Raw genomic sequence first — 17,741 nt, forward strand, 5'->3', positions numbered from 1 at the left:
GCCACCTCAACTGGGGATTTCCAGACTGTAAGACACATTGCTCTAGCATTATGCAAACTGTTGTGATGCCCAGCCCAGGACAGAACCAACGGTTGCCACTGCTAATGGTGGTCTGGAGGCCACCATTGCTGCTACTGGTTATTTGCTGTACCTCACCATATAGGTAAAGAAGTATGGAAATGTCTAACTTTGACAGCTTGCAGACTGGGGTAATGTCTAAAGACCATAGCTGGGGATCTGGGATTCCTCACCTGCTGATTGTCAAAGACTCAAGAGAGAAAGTCATACTTTCTTTTTTTTTGTTTAAAAAAAAAAAAAAAAAAAATATACTTTTTTCCTTGCTGTTGGGTTGGCCATCTGTTTTAATGACTGTATTAATTTTGAATGCATATTAGTTTTTGCTCAACCCTTTAATTGTAGATTCTTTGACTTGTATTCTTAAGCTTCATCAGTATATATGTACATAATTTCTTCCACATTTTCTTACCTTTTTATTTTAATGGGCTGAGTAAATCAAGCGGCTGTTGGTTTTAGTATTTTCTTTGCATCCTCTGATGTTTTTTCTTTCACTTCCTTTGCTGAGTTGTGTAACACAGATTATTTCATTTATGTTCATTTTCTTGTGCTTGGACTTTTACATCTCAGCTATATTCATACATGATTTCTGTTTATGGTTTGAATTCAGTACATTGACAGATACCTGGGGTGTATATGCAATTGTCAGTGTTCATTATCTACCGTATTACTATATCTGCCGGTTTAAAGCATATAAAGAAATATGTTATTGTTTTCTAGTGGTATTAGAAACCTCGCAAAATCTTTGAGGAATATTGCTTGTGTTTGCTTTTTATTTCCTTTTTCAGTTTAGGTTCCTAGTTGCATATATTTGTAAAGTGCTAAATTGTGATAGCTTGTGATCATAAATAATTTAAAGATTAAAATAGGTGGCTGCATGAGTTTAGAAACAAGGGACTTTGAGGATATTATAGTCCAAGCTCTGTGTAGAGCACACTCTTTGATCATAAGACATGAGCTGGTCCAAGTGGCATACAATGTTTGGACAGCTTAAAGTTAACTGTAAATCTCTGTACAGAGTTGGGAATATGTTTGCTAAGTTGAAATGTGGTGTAGCGTTATCCATATAAAGGTAAATATTACAGCCCAACCGAGGATATTTTATTTGATCTGTTAATTAACAGTTAGATGAAAAACGAGGCAGAAGGCACTCAGCAGAAGATTCTCTTCAGTTTGCTTCGTGTCGTTTGTTTTTGTTTTCTTTGGGTTCACCATGTCCCACTATACCAGCTGGCTTCAGTACATCATCATAATCTTGCTCTGTATCTAAAATATGGTTTACACTTTCAGAAGACAAACAATGTTCAATGATGCCCACAGCTCCTACCATCAGATCAGACCCTGCTGGAGTGTTCTCTATAGACAAAGTCATGGAACCTTGATAGAAGTGTCCTACACCATATAAGGTGCTTCCTTTTCTTAGGAAGGTGGCTGGTTTTGCCATGCCAAAATATACGTTACTCCTCAAAGTCCATCTTTGTATCAATGCTTATAAAAAAAAATGTGTTTGCAGAATGCCGAGTCTGATCATGTCCTAGCTTAAATATTAAAACTGCATCTCCCTGGCAGGTGTGGTCCAGTAGGCACTGTGCACTTCTGTCTGCTGAGACAAGATTTGTTAATGACACCAGAAGGCCTTGATGTAGAGAGATGGACCAGAAAATATTATCAAACCTTGAGGCTGAAGAAGCTAAGCTATTAATAGTATGCTGTAGTGCAAGAGGCCATGCCACGTGCTTCCTAGCTCAAGAAGGACTCCCTTCCCCTCCCCAAAGGCTGCAGGTCCAGTGGAAGGCCATGGGATAGGCATTTTGATCTGCTGTAGATCCATGCATTATTTTCCTCTTCTAATTCTCAACATTTACTGGTTGCTCAACTACTTTTAGATAAATCTTTGTTGTATGTACTTTATTATACAAAGGGAAATATTAAGATGAGTCTCCATGACCTTTAGATTAGACTTCCAAGATCCCTAAAAGCTGTGTGGCAAAAGAACATTAGAAAATTCTTCAGAATACTGGGTAGCTTCATTCAAAACATAGCTTGACATGATCCTCAAACATCACAGAGGCTGCACTGCCCTGTTCTAGGGTTTCATTTCTAGGACATGTGTGCATCAATGAGTATGTATTGCTACCAGTTTGGATATTTTAATTGGCCATCTCATCACTTTCTAGAAGCAGGCTTTACTACAGAAAGTTAATAAGACCTTCAGGTAAAATAGTCTTCAAAATGAGATGGTGATCTATCTTGATGGATTCACCATTGGATCCATTGGATGAATCTAGTAATGGGGATGTAAAGATGTTAGAAATGCTGCCCAGCTTCCTACAGAAGTAACTTCATTTTCCCTTTTATGTAGCAGAAAGGTTAAGGGTGCTTTGCCCATGCACATCACTCCTAAAGGGTAGCTTTGTAAGCTCGCATTGTGTGCCTTTCTGTCTCGCACACCCTGTGCAGGTACACAACACAAATAAGCAAGTCCTTTAGTTTTGGTTTTATTTGTTTGTGTGTGTGTGGGTATTCTCTCGCGCCGCCCCCCCCCGCCCCGTTCATGTTTGTTTGTTTTTTCCTTTCTACCTTGTTGTAGAACATAAATATCTCCTAGCTTAAGTTTCACTGCTGGTGTAGATTTGCCTCTGGATTATCAGGAAAAGCACTGTGATCAATTTTCTTTTCCATGTGGAAGCACACTGTCAGGACAGGAATAAGGAGAGTTTAACGTGGAGCTGCTGTGGCCCCGTCTTCCTGGTGCTGGGTGTTCCACTTCCTCCTTTGGCCTGTGCTGATGCTTGGGAAACTCTCTGGCGGTGCTCATGCTCGGGGAGTTGGGGGTTACCCTGACAGAAGGAACAGCTGGGTTTTGTCTGGCTTTGGTCCCTGTGTTGACTCTCCGTCCCACTGCCCCAGTTGTGGTGCAGTTGTAAGTGGGTTGCAAGCACGTGAGCTACTTCAGCAGCCATCATGCCACATGTGGACTCTTGCAGAGTTGTTTTAGGTGTGCAATGGGCAAGGAGAAAATTCCCATTTTGTCATCTTTGAGAGAAAGAATGAGTTGGGATTTGGAACCTGGTCTCAATTAGCTGTGTGTTTTCCTTCTGTAGAAGAAATCTCAGCTGGACCAGAAAACTGGTTGTTTGGTCACGAGTGTCAGAGACACTTAGCTCTAGAATCTAGTAGCCCATTTGTGAGTAAATGTTGCCTCTTGCTGCTATTCTTCTCATCTGGAGAAAAGCCTCATGTCTGCAGACTGTAAAAACAGCCTTTTCCCCTTAGTCTTGAAGTCTGGTATTTAAGCATTTTCTGCTTCTTGTAGTCCTCCAAGCACCTGAGAAGCTCTATGTGCTTGACATGATCCTGAACTGTAAGTTGTTTCATGTCTCCGTTCTCCTGCCTTTCATCAGGCCGGTTGCAGAATGACCTGACTGCATCATTTATAAGCACAATAAAAACTCCTGCCAATTTCCTTTGCCAGAAGTTTTGCTTTCTGGGTGTGTTCATGTTCCTGTTTGGTTGGTTCAATTAATGATCAACGTTAGCATTTCGTTTTCTTTTCTGAGGATTTTTGAGCAAACTGTGAGTGCCATGGCATTCAGTAGCAGTGCCATGTAGCTGCCTGCATCTCTGGCTGCTGGTAGGGTGTTCTGGGTGAACTGGGAACGCTCACTGGGAGCTCTGTCTGTGCTGGAGAGTTTGAAGATCTCATGAAATAAGTAAAAAAAAAAGTCTGGTGAGGTTAAACTGATCGCCCCCTGAGGAAAGAGCAATGGCTGGCAAGAAATGGTGAAAGAACTCTTTCTGTGTGAAGGGCAGTGTTTAACTGTGTCCAGGAGGCTGCAGCAGGAATGGCCTTTCTCCTTCCTTCCCCCTCCTGTAACTGCTGCTTTTCAAAAACACAGGTTTGTGTTAAGTTTCGTGGGTAAGGGACTTTAATAATTTTATTTTGACAAGCTAGGGAATGTTATACTCTTTTGCTTAGTAGGAGTGACTGTAGCTTCTAGTAGTATACCAAATGACAAATAAAAATTACTAAATGTGAGAGAATTTTAGGGAAAACTCTGTTGTTGTTTTTTGTTTTTCCTTCCCTCAGTTTCATCTGTGCTTTACTGCAGCAGCTTTTAGCTGGCTTGTCTCAGTTTTCACTGGGGCTACAGGGAGGGTTCAGCTTTGTTGTAGCAATTAATGGCTATGGTATGGGCCGACTGTCCTGAATTAGCCCTGGAAAATCTTGTTTGTGTGTTTGGGATGAGTCAGGAAGGAAAGTGCCAGGTTGAAATAGCTTTGCCAATTCTGAGCGAAATGGAACAAAAGCAGGAAGGTCCTGTTCTGCTGCACCTGCACGCCTGGCCATGCTGAGGGCTTCAGGCCCAGGGAGAGGAGGAAGCATGTTAGTGAGTTCAGCTTACAAGACCTGATTTAATGCTATGAAGGTATTTGTTTTTATGACTTCTCAGGGGATGACCAGCACATTATATTATTTTTTTAATACTTAAAAAGTATCTGTGATTCCATGTGATAATGAGTGTCACTCTTCCATATGACATTACTGCTGTGTTAAAAACATAAAATTGGGAGCAAGCTTACTATAACATGGACAGGATTTATGATAGGTTAGTGTCACCATATGGAAATTGCATGTTCTGAAGCACCTTGTGTATGCACTTTTGAAACTCACATTAGCTATGTATGGTGCTGCACTGGTAGATCGTGGCCTCCATTTTCTATCCTAGATTGCTCCAAGTATGGAGCTGTAAACATTGCATCCTGTGTAGTTTGTGATTAGAAAAACAATTCTGTCTCAGAGTTGGCAAACTTATTTCTGATATGTCTCACAAAGCTATATTAAGCACTTAAAACCAAACAAAAGAACCCAAACAAAACAAAACAAATGCTACCAAAACTTCTAAGGGCCTTAGATATCATAGAAACAAGCACAAGATGAGATTTACTAAATGTTCAGCATAAGTTTACCCATCACCAGCATATATTTATGCTTTTAGAAAAGAATCTTTATTCTGTATTGAAATGAAGGGATTGCATTTCATCTTGCAATAGAAATACTTTACCATTAGCTTTGAAGTTGTTTTTGAAATATAGAATACTGCAATTGGGAAGAAAAGGAAAGAGATACAAGAGTAAGGGAAAGTTATTTTGTTTAGTATCTCACTTGATGCTATATACTGAACTCCGTGCTTATAGTTTGGTTTGGGTTTTTTTTAAGTTTTATATAAAATGCTTTTCAGAGTTACAGCATCAGTTAATGAAATGTTTCCATATGCTTGACCGAGGTAGCTTTATTCAAAATCATTGTTACTTACTGCTGATAGCTTCAAGCTCTTTCAAAAGTTCATGCCTGGAATTCCTACATATTATGTAAATCTGATATAAACAGAAAGATGCACATACGTGGGTTTCATTATTTTCCTTGTGTGCTTCTGGAAAGCCTGTGTGTGCAGGCTCAGAGTACAGGTACAAGTTAAAGACAAATGTCACAATGTTGTCTAATTCTCTTCTGTCTCTGCCATGCATTGACTTTGGTATCGAATTTAAAATCTGTATGTATTTTTTCCCTCACTCTGTGTGCGCTTCTTGGGTTTTCCTGAGCTGAGTCCTGCATATTATCCTGTTTCAGTGGAGCAGGTTGATTGCTTTGGCCTTGGTTGTTGTTTGTAGTTTGTTTGTTTTGTTTTTTAAATAACAAAGTTTTTGTCATGTATAGGCAATCTAGTATGCATTTAATTGCTGATAAGAAATCATGGAATCACGTGTGCATACATTTAGTCTTTTTCATTGCTCCCTCCAAAGCACTTTTTTACATGTCTGAAAGATACAAAAAATTAGAGTACATAGTGCTCTATTAACGTTTTCATTGAGATTAGAGGTGTTTTGGTAATTGCAGTGTGATGTGATTGGTACGTGTGGCAAAAGTAAGCTGTGCAGATGTGAGATTTACCTGGGATAGGAGTGCCGGAGCCCTGAAACAGGCTGCCCAGAGAGGTTGTGGAGTCTCCTTCTCTGAAGACATTCAAACCAGCCTGGACACATTCCTGTGCGATCTGCTCTGGGTGAACCTGCTTTAGCAGGTGGGTTGGACTAGATGATCACCAGAAATGCCTTCCAACCCCAATCAGTCTGTGATTCTGGGAATCCTCTTCTTCTGGCACTACCTGATGGATCAGGTACTGTCATGTTGTGCAGTTCGAAGTTGCACCATACTTCATAACTGTAAAGCTGGACCTCTTGGTGCTCTTGATATATGGTGCAGAACAAGCTGATCTGAACATTTTGGTTGGTTTCTACATTGAGGTTTACCAAGATCTTTCAAAAAATAGGACTCTTTGAGTTTAGTTTGATTATTTCAGCAACAGGAAGACTTGCTTGAGGTGGTTTGCTAGAAGCTCCTAGGTCCTAAAGTAGTTATGGACAGCAAGCACTTAAAACATGAAAACAGCTGGACGTCCAGGACATTACTTCCTACCTTTCTGCCCTTTCCTTCCTGTATTGTGAATCAAAGCTGGTGCAGGTCAGTGCTGTTCAGAAGACAGTCTTCTAAACCCTTCAGAGTTCCTCTGTCTGGACTAGCTATTTTGATGACCTTGCAAAATATGACAGGTAGTACAAATGTTCATCTGTATGGCACATACTTCAAAATGTTTGGAATTACAAATATAAAAAATTGGCTGCAAGAAACTTAAGTTCATAACAGGAGGTAATATTGAGAGAGGGAGTGTGATGGTGTGCCTTTTCTAGCACCATGTGTGCACACTTTGCTTTCATGGGCTGACTGTACCAAGGAATTTACCACATAGTAATTCAAGAAGGGGAAAATTCAGGACTAAGATGTTTCTTTAATCAAGCGAGGTGTATTTGTAGGCAGATCAATGTGTGGAAGTTGCCTTGTTACTAGAGAGGCCTCCAGTGTTGTTTGATTGAGAAAGACTTTGTGGTTTGGTGTCTGGAATGGTTTTGGGGACTTTTCAAAACTAAACCGTAAGAGCAGTTAATATATGTGATGATGTCATTTTAATTAATGTCTAATTTGTGAGAAAGCTACTCCAGTGGCTAAGTAGCCAAAGGATGCTGAATTAGTGAAGCACACACTTTGTATCTACTTGGTGGGGTTAGTTCTTCTGCACTTTCTTGAAGATAATGTGTCTGGGCATCAGGTCATCTTGCTTTTACAAAGCTGCCTGGGGTAAACAAGGAAAACGATAGCTTTGAGTCTTGGGAAGCGATGGGTCAGGTTAGTTCTCTTGTGATTTTAGTGCTGTTGGCTTTCTGTAATTAATGGGACATGTCAGGAACAAGCCTAGTTATGAGTAATAAGTTTTAATTGAGCTCTCTAAAGTCACAATCTAAAAATTGAATACTAAAATTACTTTTTGGAGATTTCTGAAAAGGCGGTGGATTTGGTTTTGTATGGGATTTTCCTTTTTTTAATAGTCGCCCGACATGCGCAGTACCTAAATGGCTACTCTGATATACTGTTTCAGCACTAAACTTTTGTCACTGATGGACCTTCTTTGTTTAAAATTTCATTTTCTTTTAAGAAACATCTAATTTTATGTTGATTTCTAGGCATTTTATTTCGCACTGTCATAAAGTGACCATACTAGAAGTCATGTTTATGATGTACTAGTAAGATAGTGTTTCCCACTAAATTATATATATATATATATCTTGAGATATATTATCAAGGTATCTGCAGAAATATCAGAATCTTTCATTAAAATTCTGTGTAAGCAATGCAGGTCATTAGCTGGAATTGGTTTTAGATGGCAGTGAACTTCAAGGAGAGTGTTGGTTTTTACAGCCTTCTTGTTTCCAGCTCCCTGACAAATTTCTCAGAATTTAGAGATTGTTCTTCTGAAATGGCATTTTTAAACAGCCACATAGTAGTTGATGCATAATGAATGAACATATTGTAATAACCAGAAAGATCTTAAGTCTACCTATTTTGTCTTTCTAGACAGTGTGGATATTACATCCTTCTGTGGAATTCAGCTTTAGCACTGTTTGGAAATAATCTCTGAGACACCATTATTTGACCTGATTTTTTTTCAATATCTTTATTATATTTCAATTTTGTTGAATGCTTATTTGTAGAAGTTGATGAGTTTCTAGTTTAAATTCCTCTGTGCTTTCCAACAATAGCAACATGTTTATGTGCAAAAGAGAGGCCTATTTCAAGACTTAAGAAGAATAATTTTAATTTCATTCAGTGTTGTTAAAAATTCAAAAATTATACATGTGGCTTACAAGCTAAGAAACTTGACCTTCTTTATGCATGTTTTCTGTCATCCTTGAGCATAGCTGGGGAGAATGGTTGACTCTGAAGATAATATAAGAGGGAATAATTAAGAAACTATCTGGAGTGGCTTAGTTTTTCCATCATAGAAAGACCAAAATTGAGAATTGTCGTGACTATGAACCCTGTTACCTTTTTCGGGTTCGGTTCTGTGTTATATTGTCATTAGGATTAAATAACTGCTTTACCTGTTAAATCTGCATTAAAATGATCAATGCTGTGAAGCCATCTTTTGCTTTGCCTATGGCATTGGTTTTGTTTGCCTATCCAACTCTTTATCTAAAAGACCCCTTCCAGTATCTCCAGGCAGTAGGCTAATCCTATGACGTGTATAAAATTGGCAATTGATATTAGGGTTGCTTCTGGTAGGCATTGTATTGCAAGTAGTAAAAAACTAATTGTGTGCATAAATAGGCTTGAACACTTTTAAAATTTGCTTGTTTAGCATAGTGCCATAGCTCTAGACAAGGTTCTAGGTACGGCTATAATATGTTAATTATTATATTAATATAATAATTATTAGCACCATACAAATATTGATTTTTCAGGGTGTTTTCTTAGGCAAGACTTGTATTTGGGCTCTGGTTTATTGCATGTAGGACTCATATCTGATGTTGAAGGAATGTTTCAAAACCTCTTTGCCTGGAGCTGTCCGTCTGATCCTCTCTTTCCAAGTCCACAGAAAGTATTTTAATTATGTGCTTCCAAAGGATAAATACTATTGCTAGCGTGCTATTTCATGGTTGAATAAATTTGTCTGATATACAGAATCTAAACATGTCTGGCTTGCTTGGTTCTGCAGTAATTTGGAAATTGTTCAGCAGTGGGAGTAAAGTAGTATTTTGCAGAGAGATTCAGGTAATGAAAAGACAAACAGAAAATTCTATTTAAGACTGTTCTCCTGGCCATAGTGAATAATTAATAATGCTGGAGGTGATGTAAGCAGAGTTGTGCTACATTTGGGAAGAACATTCTGGTTGTGGTCTACTCCTTGTTTTTTCCGGTTGCGTTGCAGCTGTTCGCTAGTTTTCCCAATTCTACTAGTGCTTATGTCCTGAAATAACTGTGCTGAGCTCAATGGGACTATCTGTAAGCCTGGGTGTTTACAGGAGGAAATTGACTTAGGTCTATAATAAATGCAGTCTGAAGTTGGAAGCACTGCTTTGAATTCTGTTTTGTATAAGAAAATAGCTACTTGCGTGAGGGATGACGAGTGAGATCAGCATAGGCTCGTGTTAGGTTGGGTATTGGGAGAAAGAGTGGAACCTCCTGCTGCCTTCTGACTCTGCTTTCAGCGTCAGGCCAAAGATCTGGGGGCCTTTGGTCTGTAAAGAAACGGGATCTGTATAAAGATACCAAGATACCCACTTTTTGATTGTAGCAGTGAATAGTGGGAAAATACTCAGGTGTCTTTTGAGTTTTGTTGGTGCTTTATGCGTAGCTGGAACTGGGTGAGCTGGGAGTAAGCATCCCACTCTGCTACAAAATCTAAACACTGGATCTGAGATGACTTTTTCTGCCTACAGTATTTGCCTACCTTAAAAGCTGTAACTTAAAAGATCAGAGGCTAAATTTTACCTGTTAAACATTTGTATCCATCTACCACTAATGTCAGAAAGCATTTGATATACTGAAACACTTAACACCCCTTTGACATCTTCCCTTACTTTGGTTTCTCCTTGGAACGTGTCCAAGCCCCGTCTGTATCTTGCCTCTTACATACTTGGAAGTTAAAAGAGTACAGAAGCACTGCAGATTTCAGTGACTAACGTTTAATGTGGGATGATGTGTGGCATGCATTAAAAATAACAGCCTTTTAGTTCTTTAGACTTTTTGAGATTTAAAATATATTTATATCATGGAGTTTTCTTTAAGAATAGATTATTATTTTTAAATATGTAGATTATTACTTGAATGAGAACTTCTATGACTTACAAAAATACACAAACAGGTTTGAGGAACAAAGCTTACTTGAAGCAATATTTTTCTCATAATTCTGAGTGAAGAAAGTTAAGGAAAAATAATTGAGTGAAATTTTGTTTCCAAATATGCCAAAGTACAAATGTTTTTTTTGTACTGTGTATTTTTAAAAGACTAAATTTGGTTATGATTAGACAATTTTATTTGCAACATAGTGGTGTAGTGTGTAGTTTGGCATAGTTTCGTATTTTAAAAAGTCTAATAGTTTCTTGATTACTGCCTAGGTGTATCTAGTTTTGCTTTTGGAGCTGGTAAAATCTTTCTGCAGACATTTTTTCTCAAAACATTCATCAAACTCTGCCTGAAAACAGCATGTCCTGCTTGGGCTACTGTCTAAAGTTGTCAGTTATATTGTAAAAGTAAATAAATTACTCCCCCTACACCTTTTTATACAGTCTGTTCTTCTGTAACTGTCTAAAATCCCAGTAGTTAAATTCCCAACTATTTTATCTGTCTTCCAGCATACCTCTGTGGATGGGTACACTGAACCACATGTGCAGCCTATCAAGTCGAGTAGCAGACAAAACATCCCCCGATGTAGAAACTCCATTACATCTACCAATGAAGAGCATCCTCACATTGGAAATTATCGCTTACTGAAAACAATAGGAAAAGGAAATTTTGCCAAAGTGAAACTGGCAAGGCATGTGCTTACTGGAAGAGAGGTAAGCCTTTAAAAAAAAGGCTGATAGAATGTTTTATATTCTCTTTTACTATCTTTGCTTTTATATTACCTTTCTCTTCTGAATAGAAAAATGTGCATATTTTGTCATCACAAAGGAAAGTGCAAAAAGCTTGTTTCAGAATATAGGAAAAGTTACCTGACGTGCATGAGTGTTCTCCATCTAATGGCTCCTTTTCTTAAGAATGTAAACTCTTGGTAAAGAGATCAAAAAGTTTATTGCGCATCAAGGGGTATTTTGGGGTGGGTCAGTTCATCCCCAACCATTTCCAAAACCAAAGAGAAATCTAATGGTAGTTAGACTTTGTTGGTATTGATAATCTTACTGATAGATAGATCCTTGATATTGAAATGTATTGAGACATAGATTGATCTTGTGTTTGAAGGCCCTGGTTTTGCAGTAAACAGGATAACATTATTTGGTCCAAACACTGACATAAGTATAAAACTGATTCCTCGGTGGTACCATCTTGTGTCAAAGTTCTGAATTCCTGCTGGTAGATCATAATAGGTGAGGAAGTTTTGCTTGATGAAATGCATAAAAGTAGACACATACACGTCTTATAGGCACTTCTATGCTTTTGCTCACAGAGGTGCAATATATTTTTGTTCAAACATTTTTCTGAGTTTTGTAATCCGTGATTTGCCTTTTTTTTTTCCAAAGGTCGCTGTGAAAATAATAGATAAAACCCAGCTAAATCCTACTAGTCTGCAAAAGGTAAGAATACACCATAATATCTGAAATTCTATAAACAGTTGAACTGTGATCTTTTATTTACTTGTCAAAATGTTTGGTCCCTTTATCTTGCTAAAGAAACATCTTGGTGTACCTGTGACCTTAGGAGACAGAGGTATCCTACTGGCTTGGCTGTAATGTGCATGTGCAATTTGTCTGAGGGCAGTTGCTCTGCGTGGTTCCTATCTAAACATCACTTCTTTGCTCTTCCTTCCTCCTTCAGCTTTAATCTTTGCTGACAAGAAAATATCTTAAGTACACAAGTAGTTTGTCTACATACTAAATCAAGATATAATGCTGTAAAGGATAGTATTTTTCTTGGACTTTTCTTTAGTGTAGTAATTAGGTTTTGTGGACATAAGAGTGCCAATTTCATGGCTTTAATTTAATTTTTACCTTTTGTTTTTATATTCTTTCAGCTTGAATAAAATATTTGTTAAACTCAATGGACCTTTAGCAATTACTTTTTGTATATAGAATTGACAAAATGGCTGAAAATAATTGGAACATTCTTGTTTATTTGTAACTGTAGACAAATTCAGAAGTCCTTCATAACCATTGTGATGAGTGTTTCTACAAAACCCTGGGGGATTTTTGTTTGGTTTGGGCTTTTTTTTCTATTTATGCATATGTTTGGTTTTGGCTGAAGCACAGAAATTTTGCATTGTCCTATTGGAGGTTGCCCCTTATTTAAAAACAGAAGGGGGGGCGGATATTTTTTCTTTACAAATACTGGACTGCTGCTGTCCGCAGCTGTAGAATGAGAGAGAGAGAGAGAAGCTAGGGCTTGTTTCTCTTTTATCTCTGGCTGCCATTACATTTATTTTATTGTGTAACTTTGATTATGGGAAGTTAAATATGACTTTTTTTCTTTGATGTCTTTTAATTCTTTGATTTATTTGCTTTAATTTCTCTTCTGTAGTATTTTTGGGTGTGGGTTCTTCAGGTTTGTTTTTTTTTTTTAATTCAACCAGCTGTGCAGAGTCCATCCAAAATTTCACTATCCTTACGTTCTATATTCTATATTAAGCAAATCTCTTTGCTAATACTTGGGCTAGTGAAGAGGGCCCCACAGAGGCAGGACGTGACAGAGCATACTGGGGAAATCCTGTGCTGCTCATGTAGCTTGTTTCCTACCTAGCTTGTTATTTATGCTTGGAGTGCCAGATGAATTTGTGTCATCGTTGAACGAAGAGAGGATAAAAAGTATTAAAATGTCCAGGAAAATGAAGCATGAAAAAGATAGTTCTAGGGTAGTTGCTTTAGCGATAAGATATATTTACACAAAAATATTCAACAGTAATTTGCTAAATCATTCCAAGTATAAATGGAATGGAAATAGCTTACAAAAGATGCTGTCACACTGCACCAGTAGTACACAAAACACTCGTGTAATAGGACATTGCTGCTGTTACGTGTTTTTTGAGTGGGAAGATGATAAGAGAAACACTTTTAGGTGCAGGTAGAAGCAGCTTATCATAGAGCTAAGGACAGAAATTGAATTAAGTGATTTAACAACAATTCCATTCTTCTTCAATAACTTCTAGAAATATTTATCCCATGCATCTTCTGCTTACACTGGAAATTGTGATAACTTGTTGGTATAAAGTTTTCCTTTGTAACATCTTAATTGTAATTTTCAGAAAAAATAATCTTTGTTTTGAAGCTCTAAATGTCTTCAGCTTCCTACAATTTTCTGATAATTTTGAGTGAAGCTGAATATTGATTCCCTGAAAGCTTTTAAGTAAATGTAAGCACAGTTTTTGCAGAGTCACTCAGGCAATTGTAGTTTTTTAAAGCAAATAAGGGTGGGAGGGTGGTTCATCAGCATGCTTGGAATTATTTCTTACAGTATTCTGATAGGTCATTTGTGTATTGTAGAGAAAACTATTAAAAAATTCTTATTCTGTTCCATGAAATCAGTCATCTTTATTTTTATTTTTGCAGTGAACTATTACGTAAAGTTTGTGATTCTTTATGTACAATGTAGTGTCACTGTAATGTGAATTTTTATGATTTGTCAGCAGGGTTATACTGTATGTAGCACTGTGAAGTAGTCAATTTTTATTTCAAGAGGTAATATTGGAAATGGGAAGTGGTGATAATAGGAACAGGCATTTTTCTAATTACTGTTTATAGAGGAATACTGGGGTATGTTATTGCCACAAAAATGCCACTCCTGAGTTCAAACCCATCTAAATTAGCATAGTTGACAGGACAGGCTTTAAAACTTCAAAGCTGGTATGTTGTATGCAGGTCGGCAAAACTTTTAGGCCTTCAATCACTATTGATTATTATTAATCAAGCAAGACGAATATGTAGTGATCTTAGGCACGGGGTCATTCACAAAACCATCCTCCTGCCATTCACTGTACTGTAAGGGATACCAAGTGCAAGTAGGTTTTGCCATAGTACCTGCTACTGCCTTAATTGAGTTGAGTCATCATAGCTTTTCCTGCACTATTTTGTTTTGTAAACAGAAATATTTGAGCACATACTTGAGTTTCTGAAAGTGTCATAGAAGCTGGGTCTGTAGTTAGTCACGGGTATGAAAGCAAAGAAAGTGTTTAGTTTGTTCTTAGCCACTCTCCAATGTTATTTATGCCATATGGTATGGACAGGGTACTTCACAGACTTAGTTATTTTATCTTAAACCATCGAATTTTAGGAGATGACACAAGTAAGGTGACCTTATAAATTTTAAAATTTGCATCCTTGTGCATACAACATGATAGTCTTAAGTTATATTGTATTTCTTCCTTCAGGTCCTCTACCTCTTTAAACAGATAAACAAATTAAGGGCACTGCCTTTTATTTTGTTTTCAATTTGTTCAGTATGTGGTTCTCATCTTAGTGAGCGCCTGTTTAGAAGATAGAGCTGGCTTTTTTTGTGAACTCGCTGTCTTGATCGTAACATAGCGTGCTGACTCAGCTTTTTCCAGTTATGACTATAATTTGTTCCCAAATGTAAGTATTTGGGTTTCATCATAACTAGAATTTATATCAAAATAGCTGTTCTATTTTCTGCATGTCTGCTACACTGGAAATGTCGTCTTGTACTGGCTGTGCTAGAGCTGTTTCTGAAGTATTATTCTGTCACTCTTCTGTAAAATGCTAGCACAGCAGAAGGTGCTTTCTTTTTCTCAAAGGGTTTGATTAGCAAGTAACATTTCAGATTTTCCCTTTTTTAGGGTGTCGGAGGGCTGCTTTTTATTTTTAGATGTGTCTAAATCAAACTTAGGTTCCTTTTCCCTACTGCACCTTTGAGAGACCCTTACACATCCCCTTTGACTGCATGGGCCAGGAACAACACAAGGTGTAATGTGGCTGTGTTTGTGGTGTGTACAGGGTGCTGTTCCATTACTTCGCTTCTTTCAGCCTTGCAAACAATTTCTTTCTTTCTGGGTTGGAAAGTATCTGTCAAGCCAAGCAGGTTTAGCAAAGCTACTTGACTTAGTTATATAGCAGTATTATGGAATATATGAGTTACATCTGCCTGATTTGTAAATGCCTATAACTGAGTTACTTCAGAAAAAGGTCTGAAAATATCAGGTTCCAAGTACACAACTGCTAGAAGCTTGTCAGAAGCCAATAACAACTGCAAAACACCGACTCTGAGAGGAACGTGGATCTCCCCATGAAGAAGGCGACCTTGTGTGCTGTAGTTTCAGCAATGGGCAAGCAGCTGGGCGGGAGATTTCTGTAGGGACTACCATCACCTGGGGCCTTTTGATCTTTTCCAGGGCAAGCTGTTTAGTCAGCAGGTGCCTGCAGGTAGATTCCAAGATTTCAAATATTCTTTCAGTCTTACTCTACTGATTTCTCTCTCTCCATCCTCTCATACGTTTGGAGGGAGGCTTCTCTGGAGACATTCATAACCCACCTGGACATGTTCCTGTGCGACCTCACCTAGGCGTTCCTGCTCCAGCAGGGGGATTGGACTAGATGATCTTTTGAGGTCCCTTCCAATCCCAAACATACTGTGATACTGTGACATTGTCCTATCTGAATAATAAAATAGCCACTGTCCATTCAGCTGGTTCTTGACGTGATTTGTGTGGATGAGCATCTTCTAAGATAACTTTGGCTGCTCCAGCCTTGTCCAGTAGTTGCTCTAAGCACACAAATGCATTTCAACCAGCGCTAAAAGTGCCTTTGAATCAAAATCCCTAAACAAACAAGAAGCCCACCTCAGAGTCACCAACCATCAAGATTCACCTTGTGACTTTGAATACATGTAGAATTTGCCTTAGAATAGCTGCTTTCTTTCAGAAGGTTGAGAGTAACTACTTCATTTCTGAAAAATATCTATTCAACGGGATATATAATACAAGATGTTGTAAAAAATTGTATTGGTGTTTGTATGGAATAAAGCTATGCTTTGGAATTGGAATGGCCTGCCCAGGGAGGTGGTGGACTCACCGTCCCTGGAGGTTTTTAAACTGAGATTGGACGTGGCACTTAGTGCCATGATCTAGTAAATGGACCGGAGTTGGACCAAGGGTTGGACTTGATGATCTCTGAGGTCTTTCCTAACCCAGTCGATTCTGTGATTCTGTGATTTAGGTCTTGGTAATGTCTTCTATTCAGAATCAGAGTAAGTAAAGGTTTCTTTCATGTAACAAAGTATCTGCATCAGGCAGAAACATAAGTGCACAAAGAACAGTCTGGTATGAGAGGTTTTCTTCATGAGTATGACTGGCTTTATGAGGAAACAATATTTGCTGAAGTTATTTCTAGTGCATAGTATTACATGCCCATGTGTTACATTTTGAACACAAGCAAACGGTATCATACTGTTTGTGTTTGCTCAGAAAAGTGCTTTTAGAGTCTTTGATTCCTTCTGAAATCGTTTTAAGGGCAATTATAAGGCAAGTGGATAGTAACTAGCTTGAAATAATTAAGGTAGAACTACAATAATGTTACTTGATCAAAAGCTGAATTTCAAAAAGATGTTACTCTCTAGTCTTATAGAATAAACTCAAAATTCTAGAAGTGTTATGACTAAGTTGCACAAATGGAGTGAAGAAACATCAGTGTTGTTGAAGCAAAAGAATTTCTCTGAACTCGTAGCTTCAGGCATCATAAAATAGAAACTAAAGTGCTACTATTTGATGAGGTGTTCAGTCTCTGGCTTACATCTTTGTACCCTTTTGCAAGAGTAATATCTGAACAAATGGGACTAATTTTGAAAATGGAGGGAGACAAGTCCTCTGAGATGTCAGGTGAGCAAAATAGCAACAGTGCACTTCTGTGTGTTGAACCAAGCTTCTCTGTAAGGAGGACTATAGTGCTCAGATGTTTCCAAAATATCTGAACATTAGGCTGAAGCCAGCAAGCTTTTCTTCCTTCATTTCAGGATCCTACTTCAGCCCAACATGGGACCAAAGAGCATGCAGCACAGTAAATGATTGTACACTTGAACTACAACAGTGCAAGCTTGGACAGCCTCAAGTGTAGAGTAACAGGACTATGTAGTCGTTTAGGATTCCTTTTGTTTGCCTTCTTCCCTTCGAGCCCTGGGTTAGTCTTGCTTCAGCTCTTATTTAATCAATAAACCCATGAATATTAGAAATTTAAGAGCAAAGATGCCTTGTTTCTGATTTTAAGGAAAAAAAAAATAAAAGGCAAACTCACCATTTTCTTAAGTATATACACTTGGGGCTATGAGTTTGTCCAGTTCTTTTTAATTATGTGACTCAGGATTGTAAAGGAGACTGTAATAAATCATAAACATTCAGGCCTTGCTGTGGGGAGAGGGGACATTGCTGTGTAAGTTTTGGTAGTTGTGAGAAAAGTGAACTCACCTGCTTCACATCTGTGGAGGGGCAGGACTGCAGAACATCAGAATTACTGGTCTCTAATTGTGTTTCAGCATTTGTGTGTTTGACTTTTCTGTAGTGCTACACCTTATGTTTGCATCTGCAGTTATGTATGTGTTCAGGGTGGTTAGCTGAGCT

General features: G+C 38.1%; 1 protein-coding gene across 13 annotated transcripts in view; it reads left to right on the top strand.

The window, feature by feature from the left end:
* The window catches only part of MARK1 (microtubule affinity regulating kinase 1), a 58,596-nt gene that overhangs the window by 12,142 nt on the left and 28,713 nt on the right, over positions 1 to 17,741 (top strand). For all 13 annotated transcript variants that reach the window (XM_065058528.1, XM_065058531.1, XM_065058529.1 and 10 more), the window contains exons 2-3: positions 10,825 to 11,028; positions 11,710 to 11,763. In XM_065058528.1, the coding sequence (XP_064914600.1) occupies positions 10,825 to 11,028; positions 11,710 to 11,763 (258 nt within the window). The remainder of the gene's footprint in view (positions 1 to 10,824; positions 11,029 to 11,709; positions 11,764 to 17,741) is intronic.

This window comes from Columba livia, chromosome 3 (assembly GCF_036013475.1).
Source record: "Columba livia isolate bColLiv1 breed racing homer chromosome 3, bColLiv1.pat.W.v2, whole genome shotgun sequence".
Taxonomy (NCBI): Eukaryota; Metazoa; Chordata; class Aves; order Columbiformes; family Columbidae; genus Columba; species Columba livia.